At 53.0% G+C, this 21,423-nt stretch overlaps 7 protein-coding genes across 7 annotated transcripts; 4 read left to right on the forward strand and 3 right to left on the reverse strand.

Moving 5' to 3' along the window:
* The first annotated feature begins 603 nt into the window (after positions 1-603).
* BO87DRAFT_100676 (uncharacterized protein) lies at positions 604-4,453 on the forward strand. The gene is made up of 4 exons (XM_025617789.1): positions 604-1,164; positions 2,107-2,631; positions 2,682-3,585; positions 3,644-4,453. Exons 1-4 carry the CDS (start codon positions 759-761, stop codon positions 4,188-4,190), a joined length of 2,382 nt encoding a protein of 793 aa, XP_025478369.1. The 5' UTR covers positions 604-758; the 3' UTR covers positions 4,191-4,453.
* Positions 4,454-4,540: 87 nt separating this feature from the next.
* spb4 (ATP-dependent RNA helicase SPB4) lies at positions 4,541-6,852 on the reverse strand. Its single transcript, XM_025620570.1, has 3 exons — positions 6,460-6,852; positions 5,895-6,407; positions 4,541-5,838 (listed from the first exon to the last, which is right to left on the reverse strand). The coding sequence occupies exons 1-3, from the start codon at positions 6,747-6,749 to the stop codon at positions 4,716-4,718; spliced, it is 1,926 nt and encodes a 641-aa protein (XP_025478370.1). The 5' UTR covers positions 6,750-6,852; the 3' UTR covers positions 4,541-4,715.
* A 153-nt stretch (positions 6,853-7,005) lies between these two features.
* Positions 7,006-9,025, forward strand: BO87DRAFT_377957 (diacylglycerol/polyprenol kinase family protein). The gene has a single exon (XM_025623685.1). It carries the CDS (start codon positions 7,380-7,382, stop codon positions 8,532-8,534), a length of 1,155 nt encoding a protein of 384 aa, XP_025478371.1. The 5' UTR covers positions 7,006-7,379; the 3' UTR covers positions 8,535-9,025.
* Positions 9,026-9,172: 147 nt separating this feature from the next.
* On the reverse strand, positions 9,173-11,924 carry BO87DRAFT_427449 (crossover junction endodeoxyribonuclease; the record flags this gene model as incomplete). The annotated part of the gene is made up of 2 exons (XM_025627405.1): positions 9,173-11,783; positions 11,911-11,924. The coding sequence occupies 2 exons, from the start codon at positions 11,922-11,924 to the stop codon at positions 9,173-9,175; spliced, it is 2,625 nt and encodes an 874-aa protein (XP_025478372.1).
* A 213-nt stretch (positions 11,925-12,137) lies between these two features.
* BO87DRAFT_377958 (putative actin-related protein RO7) lies at positions 12,138-14,313 on the forward strand. Its single transcript, XM_025623686.1, has one exon. The coding sequence runs from the start codon at positions 12,360-12,362 to the stop codon at positions 14,073-14,075; it is 1,716 nt and encodes a 571-aa protein (XP_025478373.1). The 5' UTR covers positions 12,138-12,359; the 3' UTR covers positions 14,076-14,313.
* On the reverse strand, positions 14,301-15,868 carry BO87DRAFT_377959 (aldose epimerase family protein). The gene has a single exon (XM_025623687.1). The coding sequence runs from the start codon at positions 15,846-15,848 to the stop codon at positions 14,490-14,492; it is 1,359 nt and encodes a 452-aa protein (XP_025478374.1). The 5' UTR covers positions 15,849-15,868; the 3' UTR covers positions 14,301-14,489.
* Positions 15,869-16,812: 944 nt separating this feature from the next.
* BO87DRAFT_362183 (putative AT DNA binding protein) lies at positions 16,813-20,649 on the forward strand (the record flags this gene model as incomplete). Its single annotated transcript, XM_025621621.1, has 2 exons — positions 16,813-17,548; positions 17,585-20,649. The coding sequence occupies exons 1-2, from the start codon at positions 17,035-17,037 to the stop codon at positions 20,647-20,649; spliced, it is 3,579 nt and encodes a 1,192-aa protein (XP_025478375.1). The 5' UTR covers positions 16,813-17,034.
* Between the last annotated feature and the right edge of the window lie 774 nt (positions 20,650-21,423).

The raw sequence follows: 21,423 nt of genomic DNA on the forward strand, positions 1-21,423 counted from the left end.
GTCATTGGGCGAAATTCCCACCGCCTGATGTTCTGCCGAGACGTCACCCCCCGAGTCGCAAAATTCCCGCGCAAAAGTTCCCCCAAACTTCATCTTTCTATACCACGACCTTGCTCGCCGAGGTAAGTGAATATCGTCGACTGCCTCCGGGCGCTGATTTGACGCGTCATAACCAACATTACCCAGCAACACGAGGTAACATTCACTGTAAGCCAGTGTTATGTTTTTTTTCAACAAGTCAGTATTGTTTTTATCAACCTGCCTCTTCCCCCCTCTCACTCTCTTCCCCTTCATAATTCCCATCCCTCCGTATCTTCGTCGATATCGCACTTGCGCTACCGATTTACATTGCTTCGATCTCTCATTTGCACGACTCTTTATCCCACCGGATATCTTCTCTCGCAGGTGCTAACTTGCCTTACAAGTTAGATTTAACTCTCCTCCATAACGTCCCTTTGCTTCGCGTTCTTCAAGATCTCAAATCGCGACTAAGCGAGACGATCTTTCTTCTCATACCTCCCGATCAAGGTACCGCGTCGCATCAAGATTACGGCAACCTATAGGGTAGCTTAATCGCCTTTTGTCAACCTGTCCTCACACCTTTCTGTAAAGGTTTCTTACATTTCGTTCCTGTCTTACCTCTTCTCATTACCCGCACCCTTCTAGTCACTCAGTTTGTTGGTGGCTTTGTCTCAGATTGCTGGATTTCACCAGCCTGAATTGAACACCTTTTTGCTTTCACCTTCATCACAGTCAAGATGCGTACTCGTTCACAGCAAGCTTCGCCCGGTGGCTTCGTGTCACTCGAGGAAAATGCCCCGCGTCGAACCAGGTCTGCGAGGAATGCTGCGCACCAGGAACCTGCAACGTCAGAGCAACCCCCGACCCGTGTAAAGTCTCAGCGCGCACCTAAGAAGACGAATACCACTACCACCAAGAAGCCCACAACCAAGACCCAGACACGGAAAGCTACTACAACGAAGCGCACGACGCGCCAGTCGACACGCAAAACCGACAAGCCCGTTTCAGACGAAGAGACGCAGCCCACCCATACAGAGGAAGATCTCGCCACAGATACTACGGCTGCAGAGATGACTACCCCCAGGGAGGACCCGAAAATTGACGACCCAACACCCGCAGTATCTGAGAACGAAACCCCTGATCGTGAGTACATTCCCTGTGTTTCTCACCCCCCTATGGTCCCCCAATCCCCCAAGAAGTCCCAGGAGATCGATTGTTTTGATGGCCTGGATCCCCGGGGTATCAGGGCTGCCTCGTGTCTCGAATCCTTCATCGACGAGCTAAGTAGTGTCGGCTCGCCTCTCTCTGAGAGGTCGAAGACGCCATCCTGGACGTCGGAGGATGAGACCGAGGCAGCCCTGGCACCGCGTCCCGCGCAGGAGTCGGGTGCCACCAACATTGAGACATCGGCAACCACAGAGAGAGTCTCACTCCCGACTCCTGCCGCGGAAGAGCGCACCTTTGAGCCACCTGCGGAACCAACCGTGGCGGAGCCAAGGGGAGTCACCGTCGTGACATCCCCTGAGCAGTTCAACACTACCTCATTGGCTTCCGCTGCGGGCTCCGGAGGAGTGGTGGTCGTCGAGGACGAGCGGGTGGGCGCACTTATCGCGTCATTTGCGAGATTGTCTTTGGATGATCTCGCGCCTCGCTCGTCCAATGAGGCGGCTGCCACTCTGATGGAGTCGACTACCGCGTCGTTCGGAGAGCCTGTTGAGCCCGCCCGCGTCACTCGCCGAAGCCTTCGCGCTTCTCGACAAGAGTGGATTTGGGACTGGGCTCAACAGGTCCCCTCCACGGGCTTCTTTCATCCCATCACAGGGCAGCTCGTGGAAGGGCCGTCGGCGTCGGTTGAGTTGGCGGGGGATCTCGCGTCCAACCGTGAGCCCCCGACCCGCCGGCTTGGGGTCCTGGACTACATCCTGCGAAGGCTACGCCGTGCGGTTCAGGTTATGTCGCCGCTGCAGGAAGAATCGCAGAGTAGTCCCGGCCCCGGCTCAGGGGTTGTTGCTCTCAATGCGGTGGCTCCCCGGGGAATCCGGGCAAAAAGGCCACAAAAGAACAAGGGGCTAACAAACCTGCCAGTGACCCGGAAGCGTGCCCGGGCAGATTCAAGCGACGAAGAGGCCCAAGGCCCGCAGACGCCTGCCGCAAACAAGCGGCGTAACCTTGGCCCCCCCGGCAGCACGCCGTATCGACCCGCAACCCGGCCGCGCTCCCTAACTGCGAACATTACTCCGTATTCTGAGAGACTACGGAGACGGCAAGCCGAAAAAGATGGCCGCATCCACTCCACCTCGCTTCGCGTATCTCAATTGCTGGCCCAGCAAGAAGCTGACCGGCGCCGCCAGGCAGCAGAGTCTTCTGCGCTCCCATGCGCTGAGCTGCCGCGTACCACCTTTGATTTCTCGCTTGATAACGCTCACGAAACCAGTCATGATCAAGAGCAGGCGCAAAGCTTACAGGAACAGTCTTCTACGCCCGAGCCGCCGGCCACTCCGGAGCGCCAGAGTGGTTGGAACCTCCGTGGTCTGCTCAACTCCGTACCTCGCACCTTCACAAGGATCCTACCCTCTTTCAGGAGGACCCCCGAACCTACTCAAGAGCAAGGTATGTTCTCTTTTGATCTGCATTGGCCCATATAATTGATGAGAATTTAGCGCCTCCCCAACCATCTTCCGAGCGTATTGATCGGACGCAAACCTTTCAGGCGCCCTCTAGTGTTTCTCAGAGCCAAGCACAGAGTAGCCGCAGATCCAGCGAGGAGCCACCTCAAAAGCGCCGTCGCAAGTCTTGGTCTCTCTTTGCGCAACCTTTTGATAGATCCCTCTACCTTGGGGACATCCCTAAGAAGGACTCAGCAGCTCCGTCTTCTGCTCCGTTACTGTCTCGCCCCTCTTCCAAGTCATCAACAGAAGAAACAACACCGCAAGAATCAGCCACGCCAGACGCCCAGAAAGATGTAGGCGTGGAAGGCCAAGATTCTCGGGAGCGCGAGGCAGAAGAACAGAAGCAAAAGAAGCGGAAGCGCTCCCCGTCGCCTGACGTGATTCCCAACCCTCCTGGGTGCAGTTACGGGCTGGACTTAGATTACTTCTGCTATAGCTCTGAAAGCGAGGATGAGCAAGAAATTCCGCTGCCACGAACTGAGCCAAACAAATCTGGTCGTTTAGCTAAGACAGCTGTCCGCGGCGCCTTGCGCTCAGAGCGGCATTCGTCGAAGAAAGTCCGCTTCGATGCGAGTCCAGAAGATACACCATCCAAACTCCGACTGCGTGCTCGTGCAACCGACCCATACCGTGGAAGGCACTTCATTGGAATGGGTGACGATTCTGAGAATGCTGCCCCAGAGTCTCCCACTCCGGCTCCCCATGCTGCTGATGAGTCTTCAAGCCGCCGTCCTGGATTCGTCCCAAACGTTCAGGGAACTTTCCAGTTAGATTACGACGCCTTCTCAGACGATTCCGAATCCAGCGGGGCCTCTGCTTCAGCAAATGTCTCCGCCTCCGCACCTACCCCTGCACCTAGCTCACCTACCACCACTCGGGCTAGTATCTCCGAAAGGTATGACATATTGTTCCTTGTTTCTCAAGACAAAGATTGGCTAACCAGAAATTCTCAGTGGTGTGCCACCTACAGAGTCCCGCCAGACTCCACGTCAAGCGGCTCCAGCCCCCTCAACTCCTGCGAAGATTGACGAAGAGGCTCTCGCCAGAGCTCGCTCACAGGCTGAGAAATACAAGCCTAAAACCCCTAGTGGCCTTCGTACTGCAAGCAGATACTCGAGTCCTATGACTGCTCCCCCCGACGCAATCTCTGCAACTGCCATCGCACCCGCAGTCACATCAACACCATCCACGTCCGAAACGGCAGTCGCACCTGCGCCTGAGCCCGAGCAGCAGACTATTGAAGATTTTGGAGACGATGAATTTGCCCGTGAGGCTCAGTGGCTCTATGAGAATTGCCCATCTGGAGACCTCAACGACCTTGTGTGGCCTCAGCCTGTAACATACGAAGAGCAAGGTTTCGGTCCCGAGGTGATCGATCTTGTCAATGAGATCTGGGATCCCTCAACTGTCGACTATGCTTATACCAACATCTGGAAGCCTGGCCTTGACGCGTTCAGGCGCGAATTAGAATCCGGCGCATCCGAAGCTGCACAAGCGTGAATTACATTTTGCGGACAATGGTTGAAGCAATAATTGCTCTTAGCCTTTTAAGATGAGTACGCTTTTTCTATGGATTAAACTGTCCAAATTCACGTTTATCTAGTGGTCTTACAATGCATGGGCATTTGTGTATTTGAAAGTTGCGTTGCTTTTTGTATCATTAGCATCTTAGCGGTTGAAGGCAACGAGGTTGCATTTATGTTCTTAGTTACACTGTCCACATTGCAAATGTACCAGCTGAAATGAATTCCCATTGACATTATCGTAGCAGAATCAATTAAACTGCATTATGATGATATGCGTAGCAATACGAGCTACTTATCATCAATTAAAAGCAAGCAGGCCACACCCTATCGTCCAGCATTCGGCGAACTCGGAGCAGCGTTAAGTATCACGAAAGGAGACCGATGCTCTAGTAACTCTTTGTATTCGAAAGAATCTTGAGATACGGACGTGGTATCAGAGACAATATGCCAAACTATAATGTATATACTACATGCCAATCCAATCGGACATATCAATCCATCAATCAAACCCCTCGAACTCATCATCATCTCCACCAGTAGCTTTAGATTCCTTATCTTTAGCCGCACGCCTGAGCAATCGTTCTTCTTCATTCTTCACCCGAATCTGCTCAAGCATCTTCTCCGTCTCGAGCACCTTTTGACGCTCTTCCTCCGTCATTTTCTCCCATTTGTCCTTCTGCTGACGCGCCTGCTTAGCCTCCCGACGCTTCAGCTTCTTATTCCGGTTGTCGAGATTCCTGCTCCACGCGACGCTCTCGCTGGAGCGCTTCTTGCCTGCAGCTTGGTCGTCCGCGACACCGTTCTCGGCATTCTCCTGTACTTGTTCCTTTCGGCGCTTCTCGCGCTGTTTGTCCTTGTATGCGTAGTTTTCCCAGTCTAGTTTCACGCCAAGTGTCCGGTCGCCTTGGAAGTTTCTCAACTCGGGCATCTTGGGAAGCTTCAGCAGACCCCATGCATTACCTAGTCCTTCCCAGTCTAGGTCTGCGACGCGGAATATACTGCTGGCTTGGTGCTTGCTGTAGCTTCGGAACCAGCTGACGAAGGCCTTTTGGCCGCGGTCGTGTAGTGCGCGGTCTGCGAGGACGGCTTTACGTGCTGTTTCGGTCGCGGCGGCGGCGTCAGCGTCGGTTATGGTGAGGGTGTGAGGGTACGGTGCGACGGGGGTCTTGCGGACTTCGAGGAAGTTGACGTAGTCTTCCTCGCGGCCGGGGTGGAGGAGGACCACACTTAGACCCTTGCGGCCGGCACGTCCGGCACGGCCGCATCTGTGGATGAAGGTCTTTGGGTCCGAAGGGGGGTCGATCTGTATTACGACGTCGACTGAGGGGATATCTAGTCCACGGGAAGCAACGTCGGTGGTGAGGAGAATGGCGGGGGTGTGGGAGTTGACGAAGCGGTTGAAGTTCTTTTCGCGGACGTTTGCTTGGTGTTTACCGTGCAGGGGGATCAACTGGAAGTCATCGCCGATGATTGAAGGAAGGATTGCGGAGAGGTAATCGACACCCGAGCATGTTGAGACGAACATGATGGTCTTTTGAGGGGCGGGCTCGAGCGAGTAGAGGATGTGTTTGATGGCAGGGAATTTGTGAGTTGGGGGAGCTGAGAGGTACGTCATTTGCAAACTAGTATGAATGTCAGTGATAGAACGCTTTGACAAGGTAGAAATAAGGGTACAAACCTAGCAGGTGTGCGTTTATCCTGAACACCTGACGTGCCCTTTACCTTAACCAGGACTTTGACGGGGTTGCGCAGACCAACCCGAACAATTTGATCAACAGCTTCACTGACACTGGCACTGAACAAACCCGTGCGCCGTTGCTTGGGTAGACGGCGCAAGATGTTCTGTAGTGTATCCTTGAATCCGAGATCCAGAAGTCTGTCCGCTTCGTCCATGACAAGCATTTCGAAAGACGATTGAGGGCAGTGGACATGGGGCGAAGAGAGCAACTCCAACAGTCGTCCCGGTGTAGACACCAACAGATTGGGAGACCGCTTCAAGAAGGTACTCAAATCCTCAGCCGGGGTGGTCGAACCGCCGAGAAGGAGCTGCGGGACAACTTTGAGGGTTGAGGAGGGGAACTTCTGACGAGGCGCATCATCGTCTTCATCGGAGGGTTTGAGACCGGCAGCGGATGGAGGATGGAAGGCGAGCAACGATGTCAGGACGTTATAGATCTGCGATGCGAGTTCTCTTGAGCGCAACTGTCAGCACTGCACCGCAATGTCTTCACAGAACGACCAACCTGGTTGGAGAGATGATGATGGCTCCGACATGGTGTTTCTTGAGTGGTTCTTCCAGGCGCAAAAGCTTCTCGACAACTGGAATCAAGAAAGACAAGGTCTTTCCACTTCCTGTGACTGCTTCAACCACAACATCCTTATGCGCCATGAACAAGGGAATCGCAGAAGCCTGGACGGGGGTCATGCGGGTGAAGCCCATAGAAGCAATGGCATCCAGTACCCATTCCGACAGGGCGGGCGTCACTCCATCCCAAGCTCTGGCAGAGGTGCCCGGGGGTGGTTTGGGGGCCATTGTCAGTGTAGCTGTATCCTGTAGTCCTTCCGAGTCACAGCCTGGTCCCAGATCAATGCCGAATAGGGTAGAAAATGTTGCGCAGATCCGCCGTGGAATCTCGATCTTTTTTTGCTGATAATTTTTCCTTATCAGAAACGCGGCGATTAGATACCGGAGGCGGTGAGCCCATTCTGCAGGTGCACACGTGATGGACCGCGGATTCGGCGGAAGGAAATCCAGTCAGCTGAAAGTTCAGCTGAGCGTCAACAAGCATCAACTGTCAATCTGCACGCATCGGTCGCCGGTGCACCTAAAGATAGGAGCGGCGATTACGGATCAATTCTCTTGACTCTATAACTTGCGCTTTTTTTGGTGGTTATGCCGATCCTCTGCTAAGCGTGGCGCGTCATCCGAGGCGGTGTTTCTGCCTGGTGCTACCATCATCATAGAGCCTTACACTCATAATCTACCTAATATTGTCAGGAACATCCTCTGTCGCAATAATTGCCCAAGATTTCGTCGTCAACAGTGTTCAGTCTGCCCATACTCGGCGCCTGCTCCTCCAACCCCACCCTTATCTCTCCGCGACCGCTATCCGGGCTGATCCACGGCCCAATCCTCCCACCTTTCTCCATACCTGCAGCCGATATGCCTTCTGAACCCGGTTCTATACCGGAGACTCCTCGAGTCATTCCTCCTTCTCCCGCTTCGTCTGAGCGTCGATCAAGTTCGGGCGATTACTTTGGACCTACAACACGCTCCGCAGCACGACGGCAGCGACTTGGGGAGGTAACGGAAGAAACACCTGATACCTCAAACTCGGATTCGAAACGCTCACGAGCGCGGTCTCGCAGCCCAAAATCTCCTGAGTCTACAAGGCGCCGTACCCGAAAATCTAATCCGAAGTTGCCCGCTGGAAAGCCCAAGAAGCAGACGAATGGTCATGCGGAGTCCAACGGGTATCTATCACCTATCGCGAAACCCGGCGGCAGCTGGCACGACATCTCTCGATCGCCTTCACCTCTCGGTCTCATACCTCTCCACAGCCGTTATCGCTCCTTTATACACCGTCATGAGATCCCGCGCAAACTTCTCCATGTATCGATCGGCTTCTTAACCCTCAACTTGTACAGTCGCGGCATTCAAACTCTCCAGATTACACCATGGCTCTTCGGAGCTCTCGTACCGATAGCCACGGTAGACATCGTCCGTCACCATTCCACCAAGGTCAACAACATATATATCCGCTGCGTGGGGGCTTTGATGCGCGAGACAGAGGTTTCCGGCTACAACGGTGTGATCTGGTATCTTGTGGGCACATATGCAGTGCTGCGCTTCCTCCCGAAAGACGTCGGAGTTATGAGCGTACTGCTCCTCAGTTGGTGTGATACTGCAGCCTCCACATTCGGTCGTCTCTACGGCCGTTACACATTCCAGCTGCGCAAGGGCAAGAGCTTCGCCGGGACACTGGGAGCCTGGTTTGTGGGTGTCCTGACCGCAGCCGCATTCTGGGGATACTTCGTACCATACATTGGAACCTTCCCCAATGACCCCGAGGGATCGTTCATGTTCACCGGTCAGCTCAACCTTCTTCCTAGCTCGATCAAGAACCTCATCGGCTGGACTGCGGACACCCCCAGCGCTGTCATTTCGGGCCCGTTGGCCCTCGGCGTTATGAGCGTCGTCTCCGGCTTAGTCGCCGCTGGAAGCGAGTTCGTGGACATTTTCGGCTGGGATGATAATCTTACTATCCCGATCTTGAGCGGTATCGGATTGTGGGGTTTCCTGAAGGTCTTTGGTTGAGCGGACTACCGCAGTTAATGCCGTTATACCTCCCCTTTTTTGTTCATTACCACAGCACTGCTATGGCTTGGATAGTCGCTGAAGCGCGCGACAAGCCGTGAGCCGCAGTGCCGACTCATCATTCATTTCAGCCCTCTTTTCCTTTTCCTCTGTCCAATTACCTACTCATCCTGTTTATCTCTTATACATACACCCGATTACCCCATGACCAACTACATCACCACTCCTCTTCTCTTTGAGCTCTCACTCGATTACCCCCCTGTTTTGCACTACTCTGAGGGGGGAAGACTTTGGAAATAATTACTTTGGCCCGCAGAAGGACTTTTGTTTAATGATTACTTAGATAGATATCCTGGACCGGCGTGGCTTTGGCGCTTGCAAATCTATACAAACACACGGGCTACTATTCACTTTCTTTTAACGCTCTATAGATGTTGTAATGACGTGGAGTGACTATATTCCTCATGTCCAGACTTTGATGTATATCATGACTTGAATGCCAGTGTACAAAGAAGATGCTTTACTCAAGTTTGGGTCCCGAAAGCAATGCGCCTGTAATGCATTTCCAAGAGATTAGGGTAAGGCAAGACTTGGATCAAGTATTGGAAAGGACCAATGCACAATTCTCTCATTGCTGCTCAGGTCAAGTCCAAGAAGCTCACACGGGCGATCCGCTTTTTCTTGCCGCGACTGGTTCGAGTGTCGGTCGTACTTGCAGCTTCTGCCGATTCAGGTTTTGAGCTAGTATCTGTCGTCCAGAACCCGTTATGTACAACAACAGATTCGACGTGTGATACTGTCGATGGACAGTCGTCTGGTTTTTCAGAAGATTTGTTTTTCCGAGGCTTGAGCTCCGTGGGCTCGCTCACTGAGGATGATGTTTGTGTTCGACTCGAGGGATTCTCATGATCCCGGCGCTTTATTGTATCTACAGCATTATCTTCTGATATTAAGACAGGCTCGCCGTTCTCCACAGATGGTGAAGGGCGGGCCATGCGTTCAGCGGCCCCAGCAGGGCCAGACCTGGTGTTATACACCTTCTTCTGGCGCGAGCTTCTTCGAGGCATGGGCCCAGCATCATCTAGGCATATTAGTTCTGTGGCGTTCTTGCGCGATTGCGCGTCATCCAATGCTATGGAAGATATCGCTTGTTTTAGCTCATCAACCTCGCAAGAAGACTTCAATTTGTCTTGTTTGCGCCGGGGTTTCGATGCATTTTGGCGGCCTGCACGGTTAGGTGATATCAAACGAAGTGCAGGCTTCTTGTGGTCTGTCGCATCCCCCTTCCGCGTACAGCGTTTTGATCTTGATTGAGCATTCTCCTTGGTCGGCGAAAGAGCTGGAGAACTCTCTGCGGAAGACAATTTCTTTGTCTCCGAATCGGTGGCATCTGTTAAAGCAGGCTGTCTTCCAGCTCTGCCGCGTGCTCGAGTGGTTCTGGGTGACTGTTGTTTGATAGCTGTGTAGGACGGTGCATGACTCAATGAAGAAAATTGGTCGATTAGATCGTCAAGACTCGGTGAATCATCACTTGAGTCAGTCAATGCTTGCTGCTGTATAGATATGTCAGACGCTGATGGCTTCCTTGAAATATTAGGAGATTCTTGAGACTGACGGGAACTCGACAGGCTTGGTACAGCAGGTGCTTTGGCCGAGACTGCTGCCTCTAAGAGCTGCGCGCTTTTGTGGCGGGATATTTCGGTTCGCTCCTTCGTGAGGGTACCATATTTCAAGATGCTACCTCGCTTCATGTTCGGGTCTATAGGCCCCTTTTTCCTAGGCCCTGTCTTTCGCGTCGCTGTTTTCTTCGGTGCCGACTTCTCGGCTTGCTCTCGTTTCCAATTCTTCACGACTTCTGGGAGTCCTATCGTGGCTAAGGTTTCGAATACCCACACCTTTTCAGAGGCATAAGGATCATAGCGCTTTACAACACGTTTCTTTACCGGGGATTGAGGCACCGATGCCGCATTATCCTCCAGCTCCTCTTCCTCGTCCCCTGAGACCGTCGACTCTTGAGAAGGAAGTGGAGGATTTGGCTCATCTGCAAGAATATCCAAGCCAACAATGTCGACGGGTATCATATCCAGCTGGAACTCCGTCAAGCCGTCGGTAGTATAGCTGGATCTGCTTTTATAGATCTTTTGCAGCATCGGCGTGTTGCTGTTCGACAACGTAGGGCAGTTCGCGGGAAATGCTGATGCTTGTCTTCCAAGGCGTAGTCGGTAGGACAGCAGCGGCTCGGAAAGTAATCTGGTCACTTTTCTAGCCCCAGAGCGGTAATTCCATTCGAAGGCGTCGCCAGCAAATCTCCTCAGCTCGACAACGTCTATGTCCTTGTCCCAAGCATTAGAGAGGCTATGTTGAAGGGTTCTGATGTCGCCTGTCGAAGAAACCACAGGATTCGCATAATATGACAAAATCGTCCGATCAGGAAAAGTGTCGGGAATTCGGACAGCCTTGTGCTTGGTCTGGAAGTAACCACTTTCGTTTTCTTCCAACTCATACTGGAGTCGTTCTCTCCAATCGCTTAGTCTGGCATCGAGCTCGGCGCCATCTGACTCAAGGATTTCAAGAAGATCTGCGCCAAATCCAGCTTTGGCAATCTCGCCAGCGAGCTTGCTACCGCATTTAGGGACTCCCGATGGCAAGTAATCACCCCCACTCAACATGGCAAACAAGATCATGCCTGCACGATCAAGCTTCACACTCGAAGAATCGCCAGCGGTGTTCATGCGGTAGCAGGTAACATGTGTTGCAGCCCCGGTGCTGCTGCCACTTTCCTTGGAAAAGCCCATGACGGTAAATGTTGAGCCAAACATAAGAGCGTCAACGTCATTAGTCATGACTGCATCAACAACTCCTGCTCTTTGCAGTCTTGCACACTCTGCTTCTGCCTCTCCTGGCGCCTCGTGACGCGGAAATTTGAACAGATCGACTAAGATCTTGGAGAGCCGAATGATTGGTGCACTTCCGTAACTGCGACTTGACACGGCTTTGCCTCTCTTGAAAGGCGGCTTGTTCTTGCCATCATATACAAAAAGAGGATGGATTGGAAGCGCTAAAATCTTCAATAGTCTGTAAAACAACGTTCGTAGCTCGGGGTTTCGACCACCCCGGCCAGCTTGCACTTGGAACAGCCATATCGAGATGTCCACGGCAATACGAATAGGCCTAGCTGTGCGCTCCAAATGGGTTATGGCCAATCTTGACAAGGAGATACGTTCACCAGCGCCGATGGCATGGATCAGCCTTTGTAATCAGCGGATTAGCCGTTGAACTACTTGAATGAGTGCTGTTTGCGCACTGGAAAGGGATAATATATTTCTCTCCCAAGTAAAGTTCCACAAAACAGCACCTACAGAACTGGCTGACTTACCCCGGAATCCCCATTCGGACAGCCTCCCTTGTTCCCAACTGTCAAAAGCAAAACACCAATAGAAAACAAAATTGCCCTGCAGCTCAGGCTCTCTCTGATGGCGAATACTAATGCAGCGATGAGAGTTGTTTGTTGACGGCGGCAACTGGGCGACGCGGCCCGATGTAGATCCGCCCGCCCAGAGCCTCCGCAGATTGTCGCGGCTTCCTTTTCGCGCTCGCCAGTCGCCAAATGCCAAATGCCCCCAATTTGGGAGTCTTTTTTTAAGTGTGAAAGTTGCTGGCAGAAGGTATGATCTAAGCCTTCTCATATCAAGCGCATCGGTTGAGAGGAAGTATGATCTGCGCGGGGTCCCTGAAGCAAGTTGACTTCTATCTCCGATCCTTCCCCGCGATTTCCATAGAGCAGCGACCCTTGCGACTGTCCCAGCAACTCATTCGGACGACGACATGACAAGTACATCCTCCACCTCCGCTTTCGACGATAGGCGACCCATATCCATGAGCTTCCGTCACAGCCAATCTGGGAGACCTGATTCGCCCCATACGCCCCAACATCACCTCCGTTCCAACAATTCTTCCTTTGCAAGCACCTCCTCCGCAAGCACATCATTTCGCGGAGAAGAAGATGCTATCATTTTCGAATTTGGGGCAAGATGGCTTCGGGCAGGGTTTGAGGGGGAAAGCACTCCAATGTGTGTGGTTGGGTGCGGTCCAGAGGAGTCGAGAAGGGTTGGCGATTACAGAGGGTGGTTGAGAAGCAACGAGACGGACTCATCACACTCGCAACCAGTCAAAGCTGACGAATGGGCTGGTGCATATGAACTCTGGAAGATGGATGTACGCGATATGGATATGGCACTCATTGACGACAAGATTGAGCGCATGTTTCGCGAGACCTACAATAAATACCTGTTGACAGATGCGGGAACATCACGACTGGTTCTGGTTCTTCCGTCTATCATGCCACACCCTCTCCTATCATCGCTTTTGTCAACCCTGTTTAGCCGTTGGCGGTTTCCAAGCATCACCCTTTTAACCAGTGCTCCCATGGCCGTGGTCGCAGCTGGGCTGCGTTCAGGCTTGGTAGTGGATATTGGATGGGCGGAAACCGTTGTCAGCGGTATCTACGAATACAGAGAAATGGCCGTCAAGCGCAGCACGAGGGCTATGAAGTCCCTACTGCAGGAAACTGGACGGTTTCTGACACGACTCTCCGATGACAGCGGGGCCACGCAATCGGCGGACGAAATCTCCGTTCATTATGAGCTCTGCGAAGAAATTGCCAGTCGGTTCCTGTGGTGCAAGCCCAAGGCGGCTTCCCAAGGCTCCACGGCGACACCGCAGCAACAGCCATCCGAGGCACAAGAGGAGGATTCTGGAGCGGCTGACCAACACACTACTTCACACTCAGATGCAACGGTGTCGCTTCCCTCCCCGTCAGGTTCAGGTTCAGCATACATTGACCTTCCTTTCTCCAAGCTCGCGGAACCGGTAGAAAAGGTTCTCTTTGCGGAGGGCTTAGCCGATTGCGAGTTGGACGACGAGGAAAAGCCGTTGCCGTTGCTGGTGTATCATGTCCTGCTTAGCCTGCCTCCTGATGTCCGCGGCACGTGCATGTCGCGTATTATTTTCATTGGTGGAGGCTCTAATATCCCTGGCGTCCGACAGCGCATCCTCCAGGACGTGGCGTTCCTGGTGGAAAAGTATGGCTGGTCACCTGTCCGCGGCAAGGTTATCGAGCAGCAACGCCAAAAGCTTGAGGGCCTAAGACTCTCTCAACCAACCAAGCCGACCGTCACAAAGCAGGAGGGTGAAAACGAGACCCCCGATGCTGCTGCTGCGCGATCAACCCCAGATGCACAAGCAGAAGAAGAGATCGACCCCATCGAGCAAAAGATCCGTCGTAATAACAAAGACAAGGATACACACCCGCCGGTCCAAGGTGTCCTGCGGGAGGTCGAATCCCTTGGACCCTGGGCAGGAGCCAGCCTTCTCACGAGTCTCAAGATCCGGGGCTTAGTCGAGATTGAGCGGGAAAAATACCTCCAACATGGCCTCGCAGGAGCTAGTCGGGATCTGGAGCATGGGCACGCTCCTGATAGGCGCTCGGGGTTACGCACGGGAGGCGACCGGTCTAGTTGGACTTTGGCTGGCTGGGGTTGAATCTAGTCTCATTTCCCCCGCATGGCCACGCTAATTTATGCGGCCTGGTCAGACAAGCATTAGACATTGGGGCTTCGAAAAATTCTTCCATCGTTGTCTATCCCCCCTCTCCCCCTACGGAGTAGTGCTGACCGCACCATTCTGAACTCACTCTGATTTTGTTCTCACTGAGATTGTCGAAGCAGTTAGCAGTAGATACGATACCCGTTAGAGTCTTACAGCAAATTTATTAGCAATGTCATTTCTTCCCATTATTATTCCTTGAGCGTTTCTAAGCACGCAGTAAACTTTCTTTGTACGTGCCATTGCTAGTCCAGATAAAGACAGATGGCGCATCAGATTATGTACACACGGTCGTGGATTTCTAGAGCACGTAATCAAGTTCCCCTCAATCCTTCCTCAAATCTTCCCCACTTACACAGTACCAAACTGGTAAGTAGCCCAGTTAACAGCAGGTCCCGTCTCAGGAGAATAGATCTGGTCCGACAATTGACCCCACTGAGGGTTGTTAATACCGTCAATCCAGCCCTCAGTCTCAATGACAATGCAACCATGCTGGTTGACGTATTCAGCGCCATCGACACCCTCGGCCTTGTTGCGCTGGACTTGCGATTGCTTGACGGGGATGGTGCCGTTCTGGCCGTTGCAAGAGTAGATCTGGAGAGCTTGCTGGTTGGTAGCGACGTCGAGGCTGATTCCGGTGGTGCTGGAGTTCATGTGGACGATCGGGACGATGGAGTTACGAGCTGCGTATTGAGGAGGGCGATCTACGATGAAGCAGTTGTCATAGCCGGTGCAGTCATCGCCGCAGAGTCCGTCGGCTTTCGCGATGTCTTGGCCGACGAGTTTGCCGGAGACGAAGTCCGGGGCGCTGTCGTAGACGTTGACGTCGAGGATGGTGCCGTTGGGGATCAGGATGCCGTCTGTGCCGATGAGGCGCTTGGAGAGTGGTAGCTGGAGCCAGGTGTCTTCGAGGACGGTCTCGTCCTTGAAGGCGTTCAGGTTCCAGTAGATGTGGTTGGCCAGCATGATTGGGGTTGTCTCGGTCAGGGCAAGGGAGACGAGTTTGGTGGTCAATTGAGGGAGACCTTGGGGGTTCTCAGGGGTGACTTTGGTTTGCACGCTGAATGTGGCATGGGTGATGACGTCTCCCGGGAAGTCTTCGAAGGCACGGTCAACCAGGGTGAATGTGATGGAGGAATTGCTGTACGCGGTCACGGTCCAGTTGCGCTGGTCGTAGCCTACGGTACCTCCGTGGAGCGTGTCTTCACCGTCATTCTCGTTCTCGGGGATATGGTACACATCTGAACCGATCGAGAACGTGCCGTTCTTAATGCGGTTGGCGTATCGGCCGACGACTGCACCGAAGAAGGTGTGATTGGTCTCGCTGTCCTTAAGATACTGCTTGGGGTCGTCGTAGCCTACGACGACATCCTGGAAGTTGCCGTCGCGGTCAGGGACGAGGAGAGAAGTCAAGCGTGCTCCGTAGGGGATGAGCTTGGCTGTGATGTTCTCTGCGCTGATGGTGTAGAGTTGGAAGGGGTCCCCTGTGGACTTGGCAGCAGCAACTTGGGTCAGTGCTGGCAGGCCGTACAGGACGGCAGACAGGTAGCTTCTAACGTGCATTCTGACGCCTAGGAGAATGGTAACGAGGAGGAAGCAGCAGCAATATATGACCAAGATACGAGGGGTGATCCGGGCAGGGCAGAGCAGAGAGCGGCAGCAGCCAAGAAGCTGGAGAGGTCCCTGGCCGGATCGGGTGGAAGGTCTCATAGTATTTATTTACAGTGAAATTGGACCTTTTTTTTTTTTTTTTTTTTTACCTCATGATGGCGCGCCTGACCAGCGGGCGGGGGAAACCAATGCGCAGGGACCGAGAAACTGGGGTAGGAATGCAGCTAATTCCTGGATTGATGTTTAGCTCATTCACAAAATACCCGAGCAAAGGCGTCATCTTACCAAGGCGTGGACTAAGGTAAGTGTGCTAGGGGTCCGGAGCCAAAAAGCATGGGTGACTTTGCCTCGTACTCCGTAGTATAGTGTAGTAGCTGTCACAATTGCTTCTGGGGCTGGGCCAATGGAGTAGGGCGGGAGAAATTGGTCCGGGTCTGACCACAGTCTGAGCGCAAATGAAAAGATCGGATAAAGTGAGTGAATTGGGCCGACGAAGCTAGGATCAACAGGTTTCTGGCCGAACGAGGGCGAGCGTGGTGGTGAGATGTAATCCCCTTAGTCTGGAGGCTAAATTATCAAGCTGGTAGTAGCGCAAAATGAAGCCACGGAAGACATTCCAAGCCCCAGGAATGGAGCTAGTCTTCTTCGGGAAAGTCCCGGCGGGGGAAAAGCTAGAGGTTGCGGGGAAGGCAACCGGCCTGTCGATCATCGATTTCTCTCTTTGCCTTTGCTCACTCTTACGAGGTGACATCCTGCTATGACTGGAGGTACCATTCAGACGTGGTTAAGTACATTATGGACAAAGTTAGAATAAGCGTATCACTGACAGCAATATCACCAACATTCAGGCGGGGAGGAAACAAGGTATAGACAATAACGATTACTCTATAGAGTTTATTATAAGGATGGTAATTATGGGTCCAGCTTGCTGTTTGGGTACTTCTGCCGCCCCGTACTCACTCGGCAAGGAACAACAATCCCGCCGGATAACCTAAGCATCTTCCCTGCCGGTCGCTGGGGCTGCCTGATCGGGAGACTTGTTTATGTTATGCGACAATTTTATCAGATTTTCTACAGATTGAGAAACTGTTTTTGGTGGCCGAAACCGTGTCTGGGTAACCTGCCTCCAGACGCGACGACTAATCTTACCTTCAAGGACCGAATATGAAAGTGTCCGACTAGCAAAGCCGATTGAAGTGTTTGAATCCGGTGTCGTCCTTATGAGACGCGACGGGGGGTCACAAATCACCCCTCACATGCGTCGCATCGTTGTTTCCCTATCGATATGTCCTCCCGCACCTCCAGTTCTTCTCCGGACATTCTTGGGCCACCTGGCGACGCCGATTATTTGATCTCCTCCCCATTTGTCCCCTTCTCCGGTCGCCAAAGCTTCATGTCGCCCGCCAACTTCCGCCTCCTGCAAAGTCCGCGGACGGCGAAGGGCAAAAGGCGGCCGCGTGTGAGTTTGAGCCCTTCGAAAAACGCCCACTCCATAAAGTTCAATGACGTTGTGCTACCTGCCTCCCCGACGACGAAACTGAACGGCCAGCGCGGTGGAATGTCTCCCGATAAGGGTCCGGCCGACGGGAATGTCAGTCCGTGGAGGATCCGGGTAACGCTCGAAGCGACACAAGATGAAGAAACGAACCAAGGCAGCCCTTCGCGAAAACGGTTGAAGCCATCAACGACAACGATGAAAGTACCCCTCAAAGACGATACAGAACAGACTCCACGCAGACGCAGAGGTCGCCCTAGGAAGTCGGACATTTGGCTGCAGGATGCGACTCCCCGCGGAGGTAGTCCAGGACATACCCCGGGTCCAGGAAATACACCAGGCCCTGGACATACCCCGGGCCCAGGGCATACTCCGGGTCCTGGGGGGACAGGTCAGAAGAGAAAACGAGGCCGGCCGAGAAAAAGCGCACCGGCGCTCGATGTGGTAGAACCAAGCGAACAGCAGGTGGAGAACCAAGAGATTGAACAAGAGGCGCTGATAGAGCCCGAGCAGAGATGGAGTCCGTTGAATCTGGCAGCAGACCCGGGATCCGACGATGACATTGGGGGGGATCAAGGACTCGAGTTCAATGACGATTTTGGTTATGGCGACCGATTGGAACTACCTGATTCCGCTGTGCGCGATGGGACTGGTCCCCGAGTGACATTTGAGCAAACTTTTGAGACTCCAAATGTTGACCATGTCGACCAAGGATTTACGGAGAACGACGAGTATAACCTACATTCAACACCTTCCAAAATGCCATCCCCAACCCGCGATACCTCGATTATCTCGCCAGCGAACACATTGCATGCCGGCCGCACCCCGAGACCATCACGCCTTTACCCCACACCAACCTCATCATCTGCAGCAGAAGAAGATAAGACAGAGCAGGCTCAGAAAACTAGTGCTACCTATGATAAGGATCACCTTGAGAGCGGGGCACGCCTCAGCGCGGATCCGACCGAGGAACACAGGGAATTTGACTCTATAATGGAAAGTGAAGGGTTCAGCATGGTCTCGCTGGATACATTGCCATCCGCTAAACAACATGAGATCAAGAGCGCGAGCCACTCCCAAGCCGCCAAGAGTTCTCTAAAGCCTTTCTTAGAAAGGGAATCAAATGGCGTCTTGAAGCGAAGAGCCTCGGCGGTCCAGAATCAACAAGAGGACAACCTTGTTCGGAAGCCCCGGTCGGAGTCTAAGCAGCGGAAACAGTCACCAGCCCAGCTGTTCCGCCAGTCAAGCGAGGCCAATGCCCACTTAGACCGTCCATCATCCCAAGACAGGCTCGAACCTTCCAGAGACATGCCCGGATCGACGGCGATATCATCTGAGTCGACTTTTACTGGACAAAAGCGGGGGCCGTTGACTAGGTTCGTCAGAATAGTTCGTGCAGGCTTAGCTCTCGAAGGGCCTCTAAGAAACTCAGAAGAGGGGCAATCTTCGTACCAGTCAAACTCAAGAAGACTTAGCTTCTCGGGTGATCCAGATTCTATGCTGGACACGTCTAGGAAAAGGCTGGAACATGTTTTTGGTGACTTGACCCCACAAGTACAACAAGAGCTGCAGGCAGGCTTGGCATTTGGGCAGGAACTCGCGAAGAGGCGGATCGAAAGAGAAATGGAACAACACAGACAAATGGAGTTGGCGGAGGTGACTGGAAGAAACACTGTTCGGGAAACCAGGGAATGGAGTGGCTCCAGTTCACCACAGCAAACACCGCCTAAGGCCACCGACTATGGCACACCGGGCACGTTTATGAAACGGCGGATGGAAGAATGGCAACGGGAAAGGGAAGCTATCAGTCGAGAGATCCAGATGGCAAACTCTAGCCAGGTTATCGTCATTGACAGCGACGATAATGATCAGTCGAATATGCAAGATGGCATGTATGAAGACGGCGATGAGATAGAGTACGCGGCGGAACCCGTTCAAGACGATCAAGATGACGACGCCCACGTAGAGGCCGAGCGCCTAGACGGGGAAGACGAGGATGATGGCTACGAAGATATTTGGCAGCAAGAAGCTCGCAGTCAAGGCAACCAATCAGATCACTCTTCACTACTTGAGGATGACCAGGATGGGGAGCACCTTAGGCAGGATGGGTCTAGCCCGTGGAAGAGTGGCTGGACTCCTGCTCGGAATCAGAATGGCAAGATCTTATCGCCGGCTTATTGGACAAACGAGCGGGAGACTGTGCCATTCTTGGGCCGGTCGAGGGTCAAACAGTTACAGGAGCAAGAAGTTGATTTGACGGCTCTGTACCGTGCCCAGGATACACCAAAGCGTCGCCACTACTACTATGGGAAAAGCAGTCCGCCGAGCAGTGCAATACGAGGCTCTGTAGGCCGTTCGCCAGCTTCTGTGGTACAAGAGGAGCACTATGAGCATGGTTTCAACCAGGATCAACAGTCAGAGGGCTACGTGGAGTCCAGCCCTCGCCGGGACTCGGAGGATGAAACATTCCAGATCGATCCCACAACCAGATTGGAGATGGCTAGACAACGCCAAGACCCTGGGATGGAAGTCAACAAGATTGGGGGGATGTCAGATGCCGTTACATCCGAGAGACAAACTGCTCCAGAGGTGGGAGACATCACGCCGGAACGTCCACGGCATGCAAGCCCTGGCAGTCAAGCATCATCCTGGTTCCAGAAAATCACTAATTTCACGCCTGGTTGGCTCAGAGCACCGAAGTTTGAACAGCAAGGGCGGGGTTTGGAAAATCCTTCGGGCGACGAAGATGAGGAACCGCCCGCCGTTGAGTCAGCGCATGATGGATATGATAATGAGGATTATGGCGATGATGAAGTCAACTGGGGAGACTTAGGGGAAACCCCACGACCTACTCGATTTGAAGAGCCAGAAGATGGGAAACAGAGTTTCGCTAGTTCCGATTCTTTCCAAGCGGACGACGATGCGCACGCTTCACTGGACGAGAAGGGTGACAGAGAAGAAGTAGCGGAGGGGCAGGCTTCACGAGAGCAATCGCCCTCTTCCTTTTCCTTGTACTTTTCCGATGATCACTATCGCTTGCTGCATCGCCTCTATCGCTCGGCAAAACTGTATCCTGAACGCTTCCCTTACCATCCGGCGCCTGGTCGCTCCGATATGATTGGCGACTGGATCTGGACCTCGGATGGAGTCTACGGAGTGCCAGTCACAGAGCTTCAGTTTGGCATAGTTGATAGATTCGCGCAGCAGCTATCCCAAGCCGATTCAAAGGCCGGCGGAACGGGTCAGATTCCTTGGACGGAAGCTGACGTTCACAGAAGATTGATCAGTATCATTATCGGGGAACAGATCAGACAAGACCAGAGGGATAGGAGGCTCCACGAGGATCAACTGAGGGAAGAGTATCCGCGAAGCAGGGACACAGCGTACGGGACGTGGCGCATATGATTTCTCAAACCTGCACGTCGCTTGGCTCCTGCCGCCTGAACTCGGCACACTACATCTATTTTTTGAGTACAGACTTTGTTGGCACACAAAGTTAGCACACGTTGTAACGACTTATATTCTTGCTTTTCTTGTTGAGAGGATACGTTGTTTCGGGTCTTCACGGGTGGCGAACCAGCGGAATTGATCTTGAGGGTCATTGGGTGGCAGGCTCACTTTACGTTTTGGCCTTATGTTCTTGTACAGCATCTATTTTGTCTACGTACTATTCCCCCTCTGTTTCATTTGTCTTGGACTCTCCACACCCGATTGGATCTCCATGAGTCAGCTGCCAAACAATTTTTTCATTTCTTACTCGTTTATATGTTGGAATGGAACGCAACAACACCATTAGTGTATGCAGCACATATGGTTCCCTACTTTGGCAAAAGAGCGCACCTGTCAGCCAGGTTCGGAACACAATTGTTTGGCCTGGAATCTGATTCGCAGAATTGACTTTCTAGTGCCCCTTGTATGGACCAATGAATGCAGCACAGTTGACCGATCTTCATGGAACGTGTCGTGCTGCGGGCATCGGTGTTTGCTCTGTGACGTCCGCAACGTCCCGTCAACTTGGTGAGTTTCTCAACCTTTCGACCCTATTCCTTTATGGGTCGTGGTCAAGTAACGCTCCTACTGCCACGTTTACTTCTCCACGGGGTGGCTACATAGTAGTTTCACGGAAATAGTAGCAGTCACAGAAAACGGGGGTTGACCTGCCACCTGCCAACTACTACT

This window comes from Aspergillus neoniger, assembly GCF_003184625.1.
Source record: "Aspergillus neoniger CBS 115656 unplaced genomic scaffold BO87scaffold_22, whole genome shotgun sequence".
Taxonomy (NCBI): Eukaryota; Fungi; Ascomycota; class Eurotiomycetes; order Eurotiales; family Aspergillaceae; genus Aspergillus; species Aspergillus neoniger.